At 42.3% G+C, this 22,275-nt stretch overlaps 1 protein-coding gene across 8 annotated transcripts in view; it reads left to right on the plus strand.

The window, feature by feature from the left end:
• Nucleotides 1-22,275, plus strand: part of NTRK3 (neurotrophic receptor tyrosine kinase 3) — a 1,498,428-nt gene that overhangs the window by 749,267 nt on the left and 726,886 nt on the right. For all 8 annotated transcript variants that reach the window (XM_069222726.1, XM_069222728.1, XM_069222731.1 and 5 more), the window contains exon 12: nt 2,990-3,092. In XM_069222726.1, coding sequence (XP_069078827.1) covers nt 2,990-3,092 — 103 coding nt within the window. The remainder of the gene's footprint in view (nt 1-2,989; nt 3,093-22,275) is intronic.

Below are 22,275 nucleotides of genomic sequence, written 5' to 3' on the forward strand. Positions count from 1 at the left end.
CATGCTGAAACAACACAGTTAATTAGGAATGAAGACACACAAGGTTTTAACCCTCTGTTTTTTCCCTAAACCTGGAATCATCATCCCGTATCTAAGAAGTAGTCTCAATCGGATTACGTAAATGCCCTATATACAGCAGTGAGTGTGTGCTTTCCAGTATAAAAATTGTGGTGTATGTCAATTGCTTAGATAAGCCTCTCAGTTTAAAAATGTACTCTCTAGTTTCTGTAATGCCCGATGAATGCCCAAGGCCTATGATGGGCAATTCTATCTGCTCAGTAACTCAGAGGGCTAGAGATCTGGTGACAATAGATCTTAAGATGGTGTGCAAGTCCTAAAAGCTTCTCCATCTTTTCTCAGAGTATGTCTGATCACTATTGAATCTATTTTCTACTAGTTCTAAATGTCCTAAACCACCTTTGCTTTGAGACTGATAACTCTTTTGGTCATCACTTCCTTACCCAGGCATTCCAATTAAATAATGTTTCATCCTATAGCTGCCTAGCCACATACCTTCCATTTGTCTTTTACTCAGGAACAGCAAACATGTTATAATTAACATGCAGTTGTAGTTATCATATTTGTAAAACTCCTAAATTTGTTTTTACACTGCTGTGAGGCCTGCTCCCTTCATAGGCTAACATTGGGGCTGCCCTCAGACATTGTTTTGAATCGTAGCTGCTGATCTGAAAGGAGTAGGAAGGTCATACTGTATTTAGTGTGGCCAGAATGGGAATCCTACTGACTAATGAGGTTGGATTTTATATTACTATTTTAGAAATGCTACTTTTAGAAAGTGAGCATTTCTCTACACTTAAATCCTTCTGTGCCTTCCAATCCACGTCTAGCTAGGTTTAGTTCACAGCTGCCTTGTGCATTCACTCAGACACACCCAAAACACAGGATACTCAGCCCCACTCGGATACATCTGCATTTTGAATGGGTCTTCCTGGGCTGGGAGGGTGGAGAAATAAAGCTGGACTGTGATGCGGCCCTGAGTGTTTGCTGGTGGCTGAGAATATTTGAAGGATATCTTTTATATTTGCTTAACAAATGATTTCTAAGAAATTAACTATCTCTATTCACCAAAAACTAACTTACATTAATACAAAAGCATACACATTCTAGTGAAATTTACCAATTATGGTTTAAAATACACTCCTACTGTCCACCTGATGATCAGCTCATGATTTTATAGGTTAAAACAGATATCTCAAGAAAAATTAGCTAGACAGTATGTGAAGTCAACATCCGGATAGGACATGAATGGTTGAAAGTAGAATGTTTGTTGAAGGTAGAGGAGCAGAAGTAATCTGCTGCAAAAGGCCCAGAAGGCAATCCATAAGTGACAATAAATTTGAACTCAAACAGTATACATGCCATTTGAGAATACTGACTGAACCAAAAAGACAACATCTACAAATTATAACATAACTTTTACAAACACACATGCAAAGTGAGAGGTAGATGGTAAAGTATGCCACATACTATCAGCATTTGGAGCTCATGTTATGCTGGTAATTATTAATAACTATGTTAGTCAACAGTGTATGAATGGTCATTCTAATGTAATTACTCGGAGTAGTCACAACATTGGAAAACTATGATAATAAATAATGTAAAACAGTGAAAACATTGGTTTCCGCCCTTTAGCCCAGCGGGAAAGTCATAATCGGGCAACTTCCCTGTCGGATGTTCAGTTGACGGGCCTTCCCATCCACCAAACTAGTAATCGGCCCTTATATCACAGCACAGATGAAAGTGTTAGAAACGGAACAAGGTACCAATGGAATTTTAGGCGTGTATGACAGTAAAAATGTATTAAATTCCAATTAGACACAAAAAAGAAGGTGCTGCCTGAAACTCGATCAACACAATAAAAACTTCTGACACATGTTTGCATCCATTTCCACTCATTCTGATGTATGTGAATGAATGTTTTTTGATTGCTGATTATTACAACCACAACAAAACAGAACTGCAGATTTTGCAGATTTCAATAAAATCATCAAATTCAATGCTCTGAAACAGAAGCTATATTTTGCACTGAATTACATTTCTGTTTAAACATTACAAAAGGTGGGCTTAATGATCTCAAGTGAGACCAATTGAATGTCTCTTCAATCTTAGGCCACAAAAGTGCTCCTGAGGAGACATGCATGGCAGAGTCCCATGGAGTTAGGAACTCCATAAACCAGGCTAATGTGTAAAATAGTTCTGGGGAACTTTCAGGCCAAAGAAAAATAAAATACTAAGGGTTGACTGACTGCGCCCATGGACAGGGATTTATAGCATTACAGTAAAACATGGCTACAATTACAGCCCAAAATAAAAGGTTAAGTGGCAGTAAACATATCAAGATATCTAACTGAATTAATATTCAGATTTTGGGATATGAAAGCCCGTGACCTCTTCCTATGAACTTGTCATAGTAAGGGTCAATTTCAGAAGCAGAACAATGATTTTGAGAGGTTAGATTATAAGAACCAATTACTAATTATTAACATTATCCAATTTTTCATGCAACTCATTCCCATGACTATTTGGGACCAAACCAGACCCTGCTGTGAGTTCAATCCACATATTCGGGCAGACAGACATGATTGCTTTTGTGCACCACCAACGTTGTGAAATCCCTATATATGTACAACCTTCAATGGGCCTCACAGAAATGCTTTCATAATTTAACAATTTCTGCTATTACTGTACATAGTCTTTGGGTAAAATTTAAATCCTTGATTTTTATTTTTAGTGAAAACATCTGAACTTCAGTAATTCATGCAATGATTGCTTATATGTCATTTTTCTTTTTCTCAACTACAAGTGCATAAAAAGATTCTTTGAATTTATCCTATGCACATGTTTTATTTGGAAATTCACTTAAGAAAAACAAAATGACTATCAATGACAAATAGATAAATTAATTATGCCTGCATGAACTTAACTCTAGGATAATTATAACATCCTTCACTTTCATGGTCTTCAACAGGTATCCATAGCTGTTGGACTTGCAGCCTTTGCTTGTGTCCTGTTGGTGGTGCTGTTCATAGTGATTAATAAATATGGAAGACGATCGAAATTTGGAATGAAAGGTAGGCTCACAGCGTATTTACCTCACCAAGCATTGAACAGGATTCTGTCACGTACGAAAATGAGGTAGCATTATTTGTCTGGATCTATCAAGGCATTAACAAAAGTTAACAACATGATGTCCCAGAAGATAGTTGTTAGTAAATTATAAGATGTGTAAGGAAAACATAAGGGAAACTAAGAGTATAAATACAAATGAAAACTGATGATTAAGGTAACATCAAAACATGAGTAACATATTGTTCAGTTGTATTCTAAGATGACCTTTTTAAATGTGTGTTCTTTGTTAATTGTTTATGAAGATGAATATGAATGGCTAAAACAGTTTAAGCGTGTGGCCCCTGTTTTCATAACCACTGTTGCCTGTAAGTGAAGGCTGGTGCCATTAGCTTCCTTGTGAGGTGTCTCAGGGTCGGTATTGTACTTTGAGCCTCCCCCATTTATGAACATCCGCTTTGAATAATTTGAGAACATTCCACATTACATGCAAGTGGCTTCATTGTGATGAGTCATGTTATTGAAGTAAATAACAGACTGTGGGATCTGTATAGATTTTTAGGTGGTGCTTTTGAATTAGGATTAATGTTGTCAGCATTGAATGGCCTAAAACAGTACATCAAACATACTAATTATACTTGCAAAATAGGAAAAGTCAGCTAAAAAAAAATAAAAGAGTACACTATAATTTTTTCTAGCTTCTTTACTAAACCACTTCTTATACCTTGCCTTTGGGACATATGCAAATGAAGTTGTGTTTGAATGTTGCTGCAGTATTCAGGATCTCAAGGGAGAAGCCGGACAGATGGAAAGTTGTTCCTCTTTTAGAGTTACCTTGATACTGAAACTTGCTTTGAGAAAAAACAGGTCCCAAGTAAGGCACTTAATTGTACATCCTTTGAATTGAAAGGAAGTTGAATAACATCTTGACCAGCTTCATGAGGCACATCTGGTGGAATTATACTGAGCATCAACAAGTTTTGAGATGAACATATCACACATCTCCCATTCTTCTTGGTGGGATTAGAACCTATGCTTAAAATGTGCTTTCTGTCTGTCCTACAAACTACTATATAGCATGCCCTCTCATAGCTAATGTTTCTCATTGGATTAAGAGTTCGAGATCCAAATGAAATAGGAACTTCTTTCAAAGATGTTTATCACTGCAGATGACAATGTGTCCTATAGCTTCAAAAATAATTATTAAACCAATACCTGATGTTGAGTAAAGCTATACAATCCACTACAAAAAGAATGTGAAAGAAAAATAGTCTAATTGTGAAACACTAACGATCTATTTGGTGAGATGCATGTGGAGTAATCCACAAGGCATTTTCCTTATTTCCCTCAGTACACTGAGGCAAAGATATCATGGTAGAAAGAGCTAAATAAATAAGTATTATAATAGAAAAGCAATCCTCTTATTTAATTGATGTAATGTCCTCATGGTGGAGGAGGGGAAGGCTGATATATGAAGATTTCCGCCTGTAAATTTAGGAGTCAGCCACACCATGGCTGGCATACAGAACTAAATTTACAGTGAAATCTCTATGAAATAGGCAATACTTTTTTTAAGCATCACCAAAGTAATTGGAATTATTCAATAAAAAAATCTGCTGAAAATAGGCCATGCTTTAGAAGTAAATATGGTTTAGGAATAAAACATAATTGATATCTGTGATGCACTCAGTCTCAAAGTGATGGCCACATCCCAAAAATTAATTTAAGGAACTTCAACAAGGAAGCGTTGCGCAGATTGAACTCTATGGAATGAATCATATAGTAAGAGTTAATTGCAAAAGGCCTGAAAAGTAGAATTTTTCTATCATTCTGTTTTTTCCATTTGGTAGAACTATAAAAATACTATGGGCCCTATTTCTAGTTTGGCGGACGGGAAAGCCCATCTGCCAAGCTCCTGACAGGGTGGCCCCTACCTAAGCGGCGACCTCCACACCAGAGTTACTGAGTGTTTTGGCCAACTGGCCTAGCGGAAAACAGGCTACAGCACTGTCTCCGGCTCGTCTGTTGTGGGATTGTTAGTAACCTAAAGCAATACTTCTGCTGCTACAATGCATTTGGTGAGGTTCTGTGGGGCTACAATAACCTTTCATTCACATTCAGCGCTGGTGCACTGAACTGAGTTCTCCTGTGTCACCGTGGGTGGGAAAACAAACCTTGTAGAACTATCCCAGAGTCATAGTTTACACAACATATCTACTGATTACTCTGAGTTAAATGAAGAGTATAGCCCAGCAGTTAGGGTTTTTTCCTTAGCACAAACTGCACAAATCGGGCACAGGGCCGATTTTCATCTCTCTCATTTCACCTACTTTTGGAGGCGGACATTCACGTGGGGAGATTCTGACACACCTCACCCACCAGCCTCCCTTTTTCACCCAACTTACTTCAACAGACAGCAGCAGTAATGGCTCTGAATAAGACTAACTTATTTTTCAACATACAGCTTCTACAGTCACAGAAAATAAACAGATTGCTACTTTTGCTAAGTTTATACCAGTCAGTTTGCAGACCTTCCTTCCAGAAGAATGAAGGGTGAATTGTCAGTGAGGTTCAAACTCTTGACCTGCTGTTTAGAACTTTGTTTAAATTTAACTATTCATCAGGCATCCTGGAGGCTGCTGCATGACAGAGGCAATGTATTAAAGTAATACTTAACTGAATATACCATTACACTTTAATCAATCAATCAATCAGATATTTGTATAGTGCAGCTTATAACCCCGGGGCCTCAAGGCACAGGGGATGCAGATCACTCGAAGAGCCAGGTCATGATGTCCTTCCTGAACTGAGCCAGCGAGGAGGACTGCCTGAGGTGAAGTGGCATTGTGTTCCAGGTCTGCATGGTGAGGTAGGAGAAGGACCTTCCTCAAGCCGTGTTCTTCAAGATCCTAGGAATGGTGGCGAGGGCCAGTTGAACAGAGTGAGATTGCCTGGGGGTTGGGTAGAAGGTGAGGCAGTGGTAGAGGTAGGCAGGTCTGATGTTGAGTAGGGCCTTGTAAGCCTGTGTCAGTAGTTTGAAACTGATGAGTTTGTTGACGTGGAGCCAGTGTAAGTCTCTGACGTGGGCGGAGATGTGGCTTTGGTGGGGAATATCCATGATGAGTCTGGCTGTGGCATTCGGTATTCTCAGAAGTCTTGTTTGGAGTTTCTTGTTAATGACGGCACATGGTGCGTTGCCTTAATCGAGTTTGCTGCTGACGGGTGCAGGCAGAGTGTTTGGAAGCATGAGGATGAGATGGCATTGACTTGGCGGGCCAGAGACAGCGAGGAGTCAAGAATGATGCGGAGGATGCAAGTATGGTCAGTGGGAGATAGGGCAGTTTCGAACGCATTGGACCACCAGGAGACATCTCAGGTGGTAGTGGTGGGGCCGAGGATGAGGATTTCTGTCTTATCCAAGTTGAGCTTGAGGCAGCTGTTTTTCATCCAGTCAGGGACTGCCTTCATTCCGTTGTGAAAGTTGCTTTTGGCTGTCGATCATTCGTCAGTGAGGGAAAGAATGTCGATGGCGTATGAGACTACGTTGAGCCCATGGTGTCCGGTGATCTTGGCGAGTAGGGTGATGTAGACATTAAAGAGGTTGGGCCTCAGAGGAGCCCTGCGGGACTCTGCACCTGGTTTCCGTCGGTTTCAAAGTGAAAGGTGGCAGCCTGACTCTCTGGGTTCACCCGGTGAGGAAGGAGGAGATCCACTCCAAGGCTTTGCCAATGATGCCGGTGTTGTGTAGTATGGTGCACAAGGTGGTGTGGAAGACGGTGTCCAATGCAGCGGAGAGGTCAAGGAGAATGAGGGCAGCTGTTTTGCCATGGTCCAATATAGTGCAGATGTCATCCAAGTCTACTAGGTGTGTGGTTTTGGTGCTGTGGTTGCTCCTGAATCCAGATTGGGTGGGATCTAGGATGTGGTTTGTCTCGATGAACTTGGTGAGCTGTGTGTTGATCGCTTTTTCAATGACCTTGGCTGGAAAAGGGGGCAGTGAGAGTTGTCTGTAGTTTTTCAGCTCCGTTCATTCTGAAGAGGGCTTTTTCAGTTGGGGGTTTATCTCTGCATGTTTCCAGTCATCCAGGAAGGTGGCAGACTCCATGGAGAGGTTGATGGTACGGCATAGTTCGGGGCAGATGATGGCGCCGGCTCAGTTGAAGATGTGGTGGCGGCATGTATCTGAGGGTGCCCTGGAGTGGATAGAACTGATGAGCTTCAGGGTGTCTTCCACGGTGAGGAGGGTCCAGTGGTTCAGGGTCCGTTGTGGTTCTGGTGGGCGGGGGGGCATTTCTTGGCTTGCAAATCCTTCATAGATGTCCTGGATTTTTTAGTGAATGATGGCAAGGTTGTCATAGAGGTTTTGGGAGGGGGGATGTCTGTGGTGCACGTGTCAGGCTTTGCAAATTCCTTGAGTTCTTTGCTGTTGTGTGCATTAACATTGAAGCCCTCCTGAATGACTGATTTTCTTTCTGTTCGATGAGCCGGAGGTGTGATGTGATGGCGTCTTTGAAGGTTTTGTGGTCTGTTGTGCTCTTGCTGCTTCTCCACTTTCTCTCGAGTCGTCTGCAGGTGTGCTTTGATTCTTGGAGGTCAGGGGGGAAACAGCAGGGTTTCCTGTGGTGTTGATTGCCAGCAGGTTTCCTTAGGGGGGCTAGAGTGTTGGCACAGTCGGCGATCCATTGGTGGAGGTTGTGGGCCAAGGCGCTGGCGTCTGTGGTGTTTGGTGGTGGGGAGTGGTGGAGTGTGGCAGTGAGCTCAGCTTTGGTGACCTTGCTTAAGTTTCTGCAGGTGGGGGCCATGGGATTGGTGACGGCCGGTGGTATTGGTGAAGGAAAAGTGGGCGCATTGGTGGGTGGCCCATTGAAGTTAGGTGTGTGAGAAGGAGATGTTGTTTCCGGCAGAGAAGACAGGGTTGAGGGTGTGCCCTGCTGAGTGTGTGGAGAGGTTGACAAGTTGTTTGAGCCTCAGGGTGGTGAGGTTCTCCATAAGGGATGAGGTGTTCGGGTCTCTGCGGTTGTCGAGTTCGAAGTAGAGGAGGATTTATCCATTGAGTTGAGGGCATGGGGAGTGATGAGGTCGGCTAGGGCTTCACTGAAAGGGGGGTGGTGTCCAGGGGGTCTCTAGATGAGGGTACTGCAGAGGGTGGTGTTTGGATTGAGCTGAATCTGAAAGTGTAGGTGTTCAGTGATGAGTATTTAGGCATTGACGCTGGTCGTGAAGCAGAGTGTGTTTTTCTGGGTATGGTTAAGCGGTCTTTATGGATGATCTTGTAGCTGTCGGGGATGGCAGTTGCGCTGAGGTGGTGTTTATCCAGGTCCCAGTGAAGAAGGCGACATTGGGAGGGATGGAGTTTATTAGATCCCATACTTCTATTGCGTATTTGACGAGGGAGTGAATGTTGAGTAGTATGCATCTTAGGTGTCCATATGGGCTAGCAGAGTGGTGGTTTGTTGTGCAGTGGCAGGTGAATGTGTAGTTGCTGCAGGAGAACGGGGCTTGGGTGTCCTTAGGTGAAGCATGGTGGCATGTGGCGGAGTCTCCAGTGTTGACAGCATGCAGGGTGCTGGCATTATATCGTAGGATGGTGGGAGAACCAGGGTCTGTAGCACTGGGTGCGGTCCAGACGAGGACGGGCGCAGACAGGTGCAGATGGGAATCAATGTTCATCTAGTGCAACGGTACTCAAAGTACGGCCCGCGGGCCGCCAGCGGCCCCACGGACCTAGCTTGGCGGCCCACGAGACGCACACCAAATGCCACATCATAATGGCAGCAGTATGTAAACATAGAAGAGGGCCGCGGGAGCATGCTCCCGCGGCCCTCCTCTATGTTTACATACGGCGGCCATTGTTTATGGCGTTGCCCTGACGATCCTGGAAGCCAAAGCCCCATAAAAGTCAGCGCTTGCAGCTAACTTTTATGGGGCTTTGGTCGTCTGCTTCCTGTCACCGGCTCCACGTCTGCTGCCCGCCTGCCTGCCTGCTGTTCCACATTTGTGGCATCTTTACAGTGCTTTGAGTCAGGTAAGGCTCTTTGGTTATTTATTTATTTGTTTTTAATGTAGTGTGTGTTACTGGGGTAGGCGTGAGAGCAGATTGCGCTGTGTGTGTGCGCTGTGTGTGTGTGTTACTGGGGTAGGGGTGAAAGCAGATGGCGCTGTGTGTGTGCGCGCTGTGTGTGTTACTGGGGTAGGGGTGAGAGCAGATGGCGCTGTGTGCAGATGGCGCAGTGTGTGTTACTGGGGTAGCGGTGAGAGCAGATGGCGCTGTGTGTGTTACTGGGGTAGGGGTGAGAGCAGATGGCGCTGTGTGTGTTACTGGGGTAGGGGTGAGAGCAGATGGCGCTGTGTGCAGATGGCGCAGTGTGTGTTACTGGGGTAGGGGTGAGAGCAGATGGCGCTGTGTGTGTTACTGGGGTAGGCGTGAGAGCAGATTGCGCTGTGTGTGTGCGCTGTGTGTGTGTGTTACTGGGGTAGGGGTGAGAGCAGATGGCACTGTGTGCAGATGGCGCAGTGTGTGTTACTGGGGTAGGGGTGAGAGCAGATGGCGCTGTGTGTGTTACTGGGGTAGGGATGGGAGCAGATGGCGCTGTGTGCAGATGGCGCAGTGTGTGTTACTGGGGTAGGGGTGAGAGCAGATGGCGCTGTATGTGTGCGCGCTGTGTGTGTTACTGGGGTAGGGGTGAGAGCAGAAGGCGCTGTATGTGTGCACGCTGTGTGTGTTACTGGGGTAGGGGTGAGAGCAGATGGCGCTGTATGTGTGCGCACTGTGTGTGTTACTGGGGTAGGGGTGGGAGCAGATGGCGCTGTGTGTGTTACTGGGGTAGGGGTGAGAGCAGATGGCGCTGTGTGTGTGCGCGCTGTGTGTGTTACTGGGGTAGGGGTGAGAGCAGATGGCGCTGTATGTGTGCGCGCTGTGTGTGTTACTGGGGTAGGGGTGAGAGCAGATGGCGCTGTATGTGTGCGCGCTGTGTGTGTTACTGGGGTAGGGGCATTATTTTGAAAAAGGGGGAGGGGTGGTTGTTCCCCCTCTAAGCCCCGCCCCCTCTAAGCCCCGCCCCCGCTGTCACTTCAGTGCGGCTCTAGGCCGCAATCCATACTGCAATTTTGGCCCCCGAGAAAAAGTTTGTGAGTACCCATGATCTAGTGTGTTTTAAACACAGAGGATAAAAGTAACCATCAAAAAGTTAGTCAGACTCCTGACAACATTTGAGTCTCTCACCTGCTAAAATGTAAGTGGTATAGGTAAGCTGAATAGTTCCACACATGAAGTACTGTAGTTAGTTTTGCTCCCTTAAGGTTCTATACACGATTATCCTCCTCTGAAATTATCCACTTTTTATGAAAGCAACTATTAGACATTCCATGAATAGGTATGCCCAACGATTTAGGAGTAAATGATGAGCAATGTAATGTATAAGTTTGCTTTCGCGAAAAGGGGGTCTGGCAGAAGTTTTACAATGACATAATTAATATATTTACAGATTGAGAAATGTATTACACAGCAAGTGCAATTGCTGCATCCCCCGCACAGATCTCATCTAACACGTGGCCATAGAGTTGAATGCAAGTAGCGCTTGCAGGATCAACACATATTTATTACCGCCTTTGCTTTAAAGCTAGGCTCACGCTTTAAAAGTACTCTTTCATACATACAGCTATAGCACCACAGGACCCACAGCGCATAGTTTTGTCAAGAACAGTTGAAATGTACCCTATATAACCTGCAACGGACACACACGAAGCAGTATATGACTATATCAGATGGCAGTGGGTGGTGTAGAGGGGTGATCGGATTTCCTTCTCATAAGCAAATTCTGGAAGCACAGCAAAATTCATAACCCGGGCGATTATCTTTTTGGCCAGGAAACACTTGTTTTGTCAGTTAAAAAGAGTAAAATTCGGGTGCCAAAGCTCTAAGGAATTGGTTATAGTATCCTGTTTGTCAGTCTTCTGTGGCTATTTACATTGGCAGTATGCCACCTTTTCATTGATTCTTTCCGCATTGCTTTGAGACTGTCATTAATATTACATGACTAATGTAGTGCTTACTTCAAGGCTCGAAGTAAATAACCGTCAGCACAACCAGCAAAGAAACCGGCATCCTGACAGGCTTTAGTATGCTGTTACCAGCTGCCGAAATTCAGCAATACTTAAATCCCTGTTCAGAGAGATAACGAGTAGTTATCCGAAAAGCAGACGGAAACTAACCCTACAAAACACTCAAACAAAATTATCATGATAAAGTTTTACTTTGGCGTGCTGGAAAAATCATTGTTATTTTGAGAAATCATATTTTATTGCATATATCAAATTAATTATTTTTTGCAAAAAACTTTTATTTTAAACTTGATTCTCGAAAGCTAGGCAACAATTATAAGACATTTCTTGTGAGAAACAAAATTGCGGAAATGTATTTGTGTCACTGATCAGTTGGACAAAAAATGTGCCCGATTTTGGTGCAGATTATTCTAGTAGTCCGAATGAAGCATTGCTGATGAGGCACCAACATTTCGTTTCACATATGCAATCGTTCAGTTACGAGAATAGCGTTCTGTTGTGTTTTTTTTTTAAACATAGTCCCCTTTTAGTTCTCCATTCCTAAGGGCATCGTAATGATCTCCTCTCTGAATACTGCAGAATTCCTTCATCCTGGAATTATGGGTACATTCTGTTGCAGGAGTTTTGCAATTGTTAGTCATGGCCCAAAGAGAATGCGAGTCGTTATAACTAAAGGTTTAAGGAACAGGACTTCCGAACCCTAACTAAATGTACTGTATTCCTATCCTAATGATTTAAAACAAACATGGTACCATCTTTACCAGCATGTGAGTCGACCTACGCATGGAAGTAATCCATTAGTCATGTTGTTAGATAAAAAATGATTTCCATTCACCCATATTTCAAAGGATGGCTGCATTAGTGGACTTTATTTATTCTTTGCGTAAAATGCAGCAGCAGTGGTAAAATACATTGAGCACACACATACTTCAAGGAAGCCTGTTTAAGCGGCCATCACTATCAATTCATTTGGCATTCATTATAATACCTCTGATCAAAGCACATTCATTTGATATTCATGTGGATGTCAAATGTACTTCCAAAGCTGTTCCATTATAATTTTACATTAGTTAATAGGTACTTAAAATAAAGTGGCTGCCTATTTGATTATGATTGGAGGATATTAACATTTTTCCAATAAACAGATGGTATCTGTCCTCTGAGTGCATGTCGGAACAATGTGGATAGTCTGATTTTGTAAAGTATTTAGTGGATCAACTTAGGTTATGTAACTTTAGGCAGCACAAATAAATATTTTCTCGCAGTCAGGTGAAAGGCTAGAAGGTTTTCGTTTCACATAATGAAATATATTTTTCTTAAAAGTGTAGTGCTCCCCACCTCAGTTTAGATCCAGTGTTTTATCAGTAGTTCAGTGTTGATAAAGACAGTAATTCTACATCTAAAATAAACGAAATATTCAAATAAATATATATTTAGTGGCTGTTGGCCAACACAGTGTACAGTCGATTCCAGATCTAAACAAATAACCCGGTTTATCAACACATTCTTTTAACTCTCCTCACACCAAAGAGAGGCGAGTGATATCACAATCCCTTGTCCTCCCTTCCCATTTCAAACCCATACATGCAAAAAGGGAAGGAGACAATGTAGTACTTAATTTGAGCCGGTGGTTGCCCGTAGTGGACTCCTGCACTTATTTTTGAGGGCCGGCAGTTATTTTCCAGCATATGAGAAAGACGGAGCAAAGAAAGACGGAAAAGAGTCACAAAGGTATAAAGCAGAAAGCTGCAAGAGTGAGCTGAAGGGGCAGGAAGTGGCTGTAAATGGATTAAAGAAACCCAAGATGGCTTTTGGATTATGCTGCCTCGTTCTGTGCTCGCATATTTAAATACGGCAGTCATGTGTTTTGGAGAAGACCTTTAGGCACCAGCAGGTTCTTATATACAAATTAACCGCTGAGGCAAAGTCATGAGTGGTTCTTCCTATCCTTCTGTCACAGATCGAGAGCGGGTTGTTAAAATTGCCCTCACCCACTATATATAGTGGCATGCTTCCCCATAGAGGGTGCTACGACGTGTTGTGTTGACATTCTTTTTTACTGCCATAATGCAGCTACGAGGCAAGGTGGATGCCGGAGAGCCAGTGTGATCTCAGACACTCCCATTCTGCTGGACATGGGTGGGGGTGCTCTTCAGGTGGACACAGGAGACATCACCTTCCAAACTAGGTTTGAATGGGTCACATAAACATGCACTGACTTTTGATTGCTGCAATGTTGTATTTTAAGTTGGAGGGTGTTATAAATAATAACAATACTTTTTGGTGTTAATTCTGCTGTTATAAAGCCACACATATGGGCCTTTCTAAGTGTCCCAATTTTTCATAGTCACGGATAAAGAGGTCACAGCAAGCATTGGGCTTGCTTTTTGAAGTTAAAGTCACTTTCCATTGGAGCAGGATTTAAAACAGTATCTTTCCAGGGGTTTAGATCCACAAGTTGCGTGCTGTCACGTAAAACCTACGTGCTGTATTCCTTAAAATCTTGCACGAACGCAAATAGCTATTTCCTTTATTTATTATGAATGCACTTCTTCTTACCTTGTATGACTCGTCTGTATATATACTACTGTATAATATCAAGCTTGTATGAAAGTTTTTTTTACCTTTAATCAATTGCTTCTCACATACCCCTTCTCATGATCACATCTAAGTCACTAATGTACCACAAAGGAACTAATGCTTCAAATGGTTTTCTTTAGGTGCTTGGTTAACTCCAATACCCAATACACTGGCTACTAACTTTGAATCTCCGGATAGGGTGATACTCACCGTAAAGCACTTCAATGTCCCATCACAGGTATTAAGTGCTTTATAAATGCAATTTCGATTAAATTCAATTCAATATTGTAATCAGCTCTGTCCCATGAATCCCCTACATTCCATATGTATGCCTATTGGGAGCACTACCTTTAAGCTCACATAGCCCATTTCCCTATTAACCTCTCCACCAAGCAGACATTATGTAAAATACTGAAATCCCATGCAGAGACTTTTGAATTTGGATCACATAAACAATACCTTTTTCACTTATACTGTTATGTCTAACATAGATGACCCTTTCTGTTTCTAGATGTGCTTTGACTCTTGCACTTCTGTTGGTCTGGGAAATATCTGTTTTAATTACTCATTCTATGTGGGCCGTCAGCAAATGGTTTCTTATATTTATATTAGAAACAGGGCAATCATATTCCAGTGATGCAGTGCACATGCTTGCAGAAAAGTGAACTACTGCTTAATTCAGTTCCAGCACATCAGTAGAATGATTTATGAAATATTTATTTAGGCAATACCCCATAGGTTGATATCACTTCCTGCATTTAGACCTGCTTGTGGTAATAGTTTCTCAATTTACATCTGGAAATTAGTCAGATATTACATTTGTACCAGGATCTATGTAGAGAACAGTATCAAAAGCTTTACCAGAGACTGCTTTAATTCAGAAAAGTAGAAGCAATCTATATGCTCTCTGTCAGCGTACTGTCAGACACCACACTCATACAGCTGCTGAGCATTCTTGCAACCTATGTGATTTCAGTGGTTCTGTGCTCATGATGACCAGGAGTTGTTTCAACTAGTTCGGTGGAACATGAGGGGCAGACACATAAGTTCAAAACTGCAAGTGCAATGTAGAATGCCAAACATGGGGTTATCCATAGCTGAACAAACAACATGAGCTACTAGACGGGGGAGGAAGCAAACTGTACGTATAGTCCTTTCCAAGATGAAGGATGTCCAAGTTTATCAATCCAAAATGCTGAAGAGTCTTCTCCTTTGAAAGCACTTCCTATTAAAAGTGTATATAAATACGCTTTAGTAGTGGAAGATATGTTGCATTGCCTTTTGTACCGTGATTTTATCATATTTTTCACACCTCCCTAAGTTTCTTTTGAATAATTCTTATAGTAGGTAGTATTAATTTCCTGCTGGACTCTTTTCTTGGTATAGCTTAGTGATTTTCTTCTTCTTGGAGGCTGGTGCATTTTTGATTCAGTCAAGAGTTACAGAGTTGACAAAAAATGTTTTTTCTCTCCTTTGTGCATTTTTCCACATCAATGTGGCACTGTAACATAGACGTTTGGCACCTTCTCATGTAGACTATTGTGTTCAGGGTATCAATATCACCAAATGAAGAGCATTACTCTTTTCCTGGCCAACCTAGGAGGATATTAAACAGATCTACTTAGCACCCGGTCATTGACAACAACAGGTACAAATCACTTCAATCAACTGTTGCACTGTATTTCAATTTTATTTGAGGGGGTGATGCAGGGTGGTGTGGGTGTGTGTGTGTGTGTGCACGTGTGTGTGTGTTTTTCTGTCTATGTGATATGCAGAGTTGAAGGCTTAGCACCCACTTCACATGACCTGTCCTTGAACAGAGAAAATTGAATGTATGTTTCCAGTTTGAGGGATTGATATGGAGGTTAACAAAAAACAGGACTGGAAAAACCCTAAAGGGATGTGCAGAAAATGTAAGAGAGCTAATCATTTTATTTTAATTGTAGACCAGTGATGCAGAAACATCTTTCACATGAGTGTAAAAATGTAGAGATGTGGCACATCTAAGTAGTCCTTGAAGCCTTCTTGGTGCTGATGTTTACTGATTGCCTCTCCTGATCATCTAACATCTTTTGATCCCCTTGTATTGTCCCTAAAGAGGACTAGGTTAGATAAAGCTCCAGTTGCATTGCAAACAAGATCTGCTCGGTCAGTAGGCTAACTAATGGGCAAATAGTTAGGGAGAACTGTTTTGATCGGTGTTAGACTTTTCATCCTTGGCATGGTATCCCTTAACTTTTTGCCTCTGTTCCCCAGGTTGTTGATGTGTGCTGGACTCTGATTTTACTGTTTTTGTTACTCTGGACACTTTACCACTGCTAACCAGTGCTAAAGTGCTAGTGCTCCTTTACAAAATGTGTATGTGATTGGTTTATCCATGATTGGCATATTTGATTTATTAGTAAGTCCCTAGTACAGTGCACTAGAGGTGCCCAGGGCCTGTAAATCAAATGCTACTAGTGGGCCTGCAGCGGTGGTTGTGCCACCCACATAAGTAGCTCTGTAATCATGTCTCAGACCGGCCACTGCAGTGTCTGTGGGTGCAGTTTTAACTGCAAATTCGACTTGGCAAGTGTAGCCACTTGCCAGGCCTAAACTTTCCCTTTTCTTACATATCAGACACCCCTAAGGTAGGCCCTAGGTAGCCCCAAGGGCAGGGTGCAGTGTATGGTTAAGGTAGGATATATAGTAATGTGTTTTACATGTCCTGACAGTGAAATATTGCTAAATTCGTTTTTCACTGTTGCAAGGCCTGTCCCTCTCATAGGTTAACATGGGGGCTACCTTTAAATCTGATTAAAGTGTAGATTCCCTTTGGGAGTGGATGGACATGTGGAGTTTAGGGTCTCTGTGCTAAAAAAATTAAAATACATCTTTTAGTAATGTTGATTTTAAGATTGTGTGTTTGAAAATGCCACTTTTAGAAAGTGAGCATTTTCTTGCTTCTACCATTTCTGTGACTCTGCCTGTTTGTGGATTCCCTGTCTGGGTCAGTTTGACAGTTGGGCTGGTTGCACCTCACACTAGAGAGTGACACAAAGGGAGCTGAGGTGTAGCCTGCATATCCTGATGAGCCATCTGTGCTAGGGGGAGGGGAGGAGTGGTCATTCACACGTGAAAGGGCTGTGCCTGCCCTCACACAATGCAGTCTTCAACCCCCTGGTGAGTGTCTGGTGCCTGGCCTGGGCAAGGCAGGATTTCACATTCCAAAGAGACTTTACTTTGAAGTAGGCCTACTTCAAGGGAGAAACTGGGTATAAGAAGGGAACCCAAAACCACAGACTTTAGAAACACTTCTGGAACCAAGAGGAACTTCTGCCTGGAGAAGAGCTGAATAGCTGAAGAAGAAGAGCTGCCCTGCCTGTGACTGTGCTTTGTGGAGCTATCCTGCAGTTGCTGCTTCTGCCAGTGTAAGAGGGCAAAGACTGGACTTTGTGTGCCTTCCATCTTGAGAAGAAATCTCCAAGGGCTTGATCTAGAGCTTGCCTCCTGTTGTTTGAAGTCTCAGGGACAGCAAAGACTTCTCTCTGCCAGCACCTGGAGTCTCTGGAGTGACTCCTACTCTGCCCTGTGGTGCCCATCCAGTTCCTGGGACCCTGAAAGGAGAAGCTGGCAGCCTAAAGACAAGAAAATCCATGCACAGAGCGCCGTGCGGGGAAAAGATTGACGCAAATCCGATCTGCGGCTGAAAAAACAACGCGCCATCGGCTCTGCAGCTGAGAAACGATGCTCGCAGGAAATGCGACCGAAGAATCGACGCACGGAGTAGGAGAAACGACACGCAGCATCGCTGATGGAGGCTGGGAGATCACAACCTGCGCTGCTGGATTTTCAGATCATCGTGCGGCTGGATTTTCGACTCAAGTACTGCCGTGCGGAGTTATTTTTGATGTAAAGTCGCCCGTGCGGGGTTATTTTTGGCGCGCACCAGGTACATTTTCACTCTAGCAGCGCTAGTGTGTATTTAAAACTAGTTAAAGACTCTTTTTGATTTTTAATTGATAACTTGACTTGTGTATGGTGGATTTTTGTCGTTTTGGTCTTGTTTTGTTCAGATAATTATTTCCTATTTTTCTAAACCTGTGTTGTGTCATTTTGTAGTGTTTTCATTAAGTTACTGTATGTGTTGGTACAAATACTTTACACCTAGCACTCTGAAGTTAAGCCTACTGTTCTGCCAAGCTACCAAGGGGGTAAGCAGGGGTTAGCTGAGGGTGATTCTCTTTTACCCTGATTAGAGTGAGGGTCCTTGCTTGAACAGGGGGTAACCTGACTGTCAACCAAAGACCCCATTTCTAACAATCAGTATCAAACTCTTTTTTAATAAGCATCTTTCTCTTATATGGCTATAAGTTGGTCACACTATAGAGTTTCACAGGCATCACACAAACATCAATATTCCTAGAACACAGGCACATTAGTTGCACTCTTGGAATCTCAGCATATATCTTGTGGAGTGTGAAAATACATAATCTATTTGGGCTTTCATTACTAATTTTTGATCACATTTATAGTTAGAATATTCACAGAGTGGCTCCAAACAGAAATACCTATTCATTGTCATTCACTCAGTGGTCGAAGCAAAAATTACTTGCGCTATTGTTGCTCATAACACTTGTAAAAAGTGGAATTAACAAAGGATGAAGGGAAATGGGAATTCAATTTCCTGAAATGTGAAATGTTAAATGTTATAAGATACTTCTATCATCTAATCACTCACCCCTGGAGGAGTATCTCAGTGCATTAGCTCAGTAACTAAAGAAGACAGAGGAGGCAGTAACTAACTTAAAACAAAACAAAAATTCAATTGTTTCCTGATACTGAAATGCTCGGAACATTGACGGAGAGAAATAGGAAGGGCATTCCAACATACAGGAGCAACATAGGAGAAGGATCTACCTTATATTTTCATCTTATTAATTCTAAGAACAGCCAGGAGATGTTATTGCAGGAGCACAAAGGTCTGCTGGGACAACAGAGAAAAAGTCACAATGATAGATAATGGGGCCCCATACCATTGAGGGCCTTACGTGTGATACAACAGATTTTAAAGGTTATCCTTTTCCTAACCGGCAGCTAATGAAGGGCATGCATTAAAGGAGAAGCGGATGATCTAGCAGGAGCGTTATGTGGCGAGCTGCAGTGTTCTGCACCACGAGTAACCTGGTCAGCAAGAACTCATTTAAAGAGGCAAGCAAAGTGATACCATAATCTAGGTGACCCAGAATACAAGCCTGGATTAATGTCTTCCTCGAGAAAGATGGAAGATGAGGAAAAAAAGGGTTTCAACAAACGGAGTAGATGGAAACATTTCCCCACGGTTTTCTGGACCTGTTCAACCATAGAAAGAGTTGTTGAGGTAGACTCCCAAGTTCTTTACAGTAGATGTGGGGTTGGGGGATGTACTAAGTTTCAGAGGCAGCCAGCTAGGGCTCCAGATATTAGCTGCTTTACCAAATAACATCATCTCCGTTTTACTTGCATTAAGTTGAAGATAGTTCAATGTCATCCATTCTGCGATAGTCTTGAGGCCTGAGCCAAAGCTTTCCTTCACTTTGGAAGACTCCCCATCAAACGATAGCAGTAATTGAGTATCATCAGCATAAGAATAGATATCTAACTAACTTCTCCAAGGGAGCTACATACATATTGAATAATGTAAGGCTATGACAAGAGCCCTGAGGTACACCTTTACCCAAAAGCCAGGTGTGAGATTTAAAAGGGCCTACAGAGACCATTTGCCATCTATTGGCGAGAAAGTCCTCTAACCACTGAAGTGCAAGCCCCTCGATGCCGTACACCCTTAAGCTCAACAGAAGTCTTGAGTGTGACACCGTATCGAAGGCCGCAGACAAATCCAGCAATACTAACATGGCGGAGCTGTTACAGTCCAGAGAGATTCTGATGTAATCCGTCATGGACACAAGGATGGTCTCAGTACAGTGAAAAGGGTAGAAACCTGTCTGAAAGGGCTCCAAAAGTTGATTTGTTTCAAGGAGTTCCATTATCTGTTTATTTATCAAGGCTTTTAATCATTTTAATCATTTATCTCGTAAAGGTAGTAAGGAAATTAGTCGATAGTTGTTTAAATATTCGGGTGGCTGATTGGTTTTCTTCTGGATTGGGATCACCTGCGCTGCTTTCCAAGCTATATGGAGTTTATTTGTAGATACGTTGGAAAGAGAGGCTACAACTAGAGCTATCGTATTAGCTAAGGTATTTATGACCTTAGATGGACAGGTTATCTTGAGGAGACCCCGATTTTGCTGAGGCCAGAGTCAACTGAATTCGTTCTAAAGACGGGGGGAAATGCTCACTACAGGGAATGCAGAATGTTTTGTTCCTCGCTGTTTCTCGAGGCTTCACTACAAGGTAATCGTAGTTAGTGAAATTCGGGTAAATATTGTTGGTTTTTCTCTGAAATTGTGAAGCAAGAGAATCATACAAGGATTGAGAAGCATAAAACTTATTTCTGCAGGCTGAGAGTTTAATACAATTATTGCCTGCAGAATTAATTTGATTGGCCAAGTAATTGTTCCTATTTTTTTTTTTTAAGTGATGGTAATTATTTAAGGCGGGCAGTAAGATTCCTTGGTTTCTGGTGTTTCCCAGCAACACCAATGTTGTTCAAGCTTTTTATATATATTAAAGTATTAAAGTATTGAAGTAATGTACAAAGTAGAAAACTATAAACAAACTATAAACAAACAAAAATACCATTCAGAAGCAAGGATTTGGTATTGGAAAAGCAACACGACCACTATATAGTCAGGGGAAATTGTGACCAAGGAAGGGATAACAGAGAAATTATGTCATTACATTAACTTTTGAGAAACAAAGGTATTCATGCGGTGAATGGGTTCCAACAAAAAAAATCAATACAAAATAAAATAAAACTTTGTTAGTGATTAGTACTATTAAGACAACACCAAAATGTTCATACAAAGCATTCATGCAGGGTTTCGTCCCTCACCGATTCAGCTGTTCTTGATACATTAGTACCCTAAGTCACAAAGCCGTTGGAGACTGTGGTAAAGTAGATTTTGATTCACTTTAACCATTCTAGATTTTGGACTAACTAGTTTTCAATCTACGCTGTGATTGTATCTCACTCACTGTAAGTGAAGTGCTTGCAAAATGGTTTTGAGTGTGATCTCTCAGTGCCCACTTTTTACAATATTGTGCACTGCAACACAGCTGGTGTAGGAGGCTCTGCAATGGTCACATGTATACACACAGGTGCAGGCTTTGGTAGTGAGACTACTAGCCAAGCTTGGGATTTGCTTACATGTAGCATGTTGCAGATGGAACTTGAATATACTCATAGTGGTCTATATTGCATTATAATATAATTAGAAACCCAAAAATAAATATTCCCATTTTTTTTAATTTTATTATAATGTGAGTCTGGGTATTTTCACTGTGTCTCTTGTGCTTTACTGTACTCACACTGTTGGATAATGCAGTGCCAAAATATTTAATTCACATTGGCTCAACAGACAGAAAGGATTAAAGGCCCTTTCTTTAGGTTTCGTTTAAAAAGACAGTGTTAATTTGGCCAGGTTTGCAATCCTTCTTACACGTTGGGTGTTGCAGCATTTTCCTGAGTCATCCCTTAATATGATTCATGCTTTGACCTACTTTGAGGGCCAAGTAATTTACTCTGCCCGCCACCAGGTAGATCAAAGCAGAGAAAGGCGGATTTGGTGTAAATTAGCCTGTTTCAGGGAGAAGAAGAAGGTGAATTGAGAATTCTACCTGGAGTAATTAATCCACACCTATTGAGAAGTCTTGGCATCCTCACTTAAACAAAGGGAGGTAATAAGACATCTGGCACAACTCACGGAAAGATTTCCTTTTAACTATTTGGAGGGAAGGAGCCATCTTGCTTTGTCATTTAGAGACAGAGTTATAGGCTCTGGAAGGGCTTTTACTGACAGAGCTTGAATGCTGTACTGTAGGTGAAGCAAGGTATGGGGGGATGGTGTGATATCTCTGGATTGGGCAGAGATGCACATATTCTATAATAGTCTACCTCCAATTTAAACTTTTGCATACAGTGTGAACCCATCTATGGAAGTACCCTTATCTGGGGTAAAGAAACATGATTTATAATTAGTTGGACCCTGTTGAACTTGTGTGTTCAGGGCCAGTCGTACTGGCTTCTGCCTTCCTTGTAAAAAGATGAATTGCTGAAAATGGTGGAAGAAAGGGTTCCACTTGAACTTCTGTGGGTTGACCTTGTTCAGTGTATCAGTAGTGGAGGGAAACATACCTTCTGCTTGGCACAAAGACACCCCGCTAATAGTCATACGACTGCAGGCTCTGGGTAGTGTGAGGAAGAAGTGTAAATTGCATTGAGGTCCATGCTGTGATACTGAGGAAGACAGCTCCCAAGCAGATTATCAGGAGCTTGGTCAGAAGAGGAGGTACAGGGTGGTGTGGAGCTCCCCGATGCTGAAATGAGATGGAAGCTGGATGATGTAACCAAACAAAACCTGTTTATATAAGGCTGAGGAACTGAGGAAAAGAAAGGGGCACAGTACC

The sequence above is a fragment of the Pleurodeles waltl genome, chromosome 3_1, assembly GCF_031143425.1.
Source record: "Pleurodeles waltl isolate 20211129_DDA chromosome 3_1, aPleWal1.hap1.20221129, whole genome shotgun sequence".
Taxonomy (NCBI): Eukaryota; Metazoa; Chordata; class Amphibia; order Caudata; family Salamandridae; genus Pleurodeles; species Pleurodeles waltl.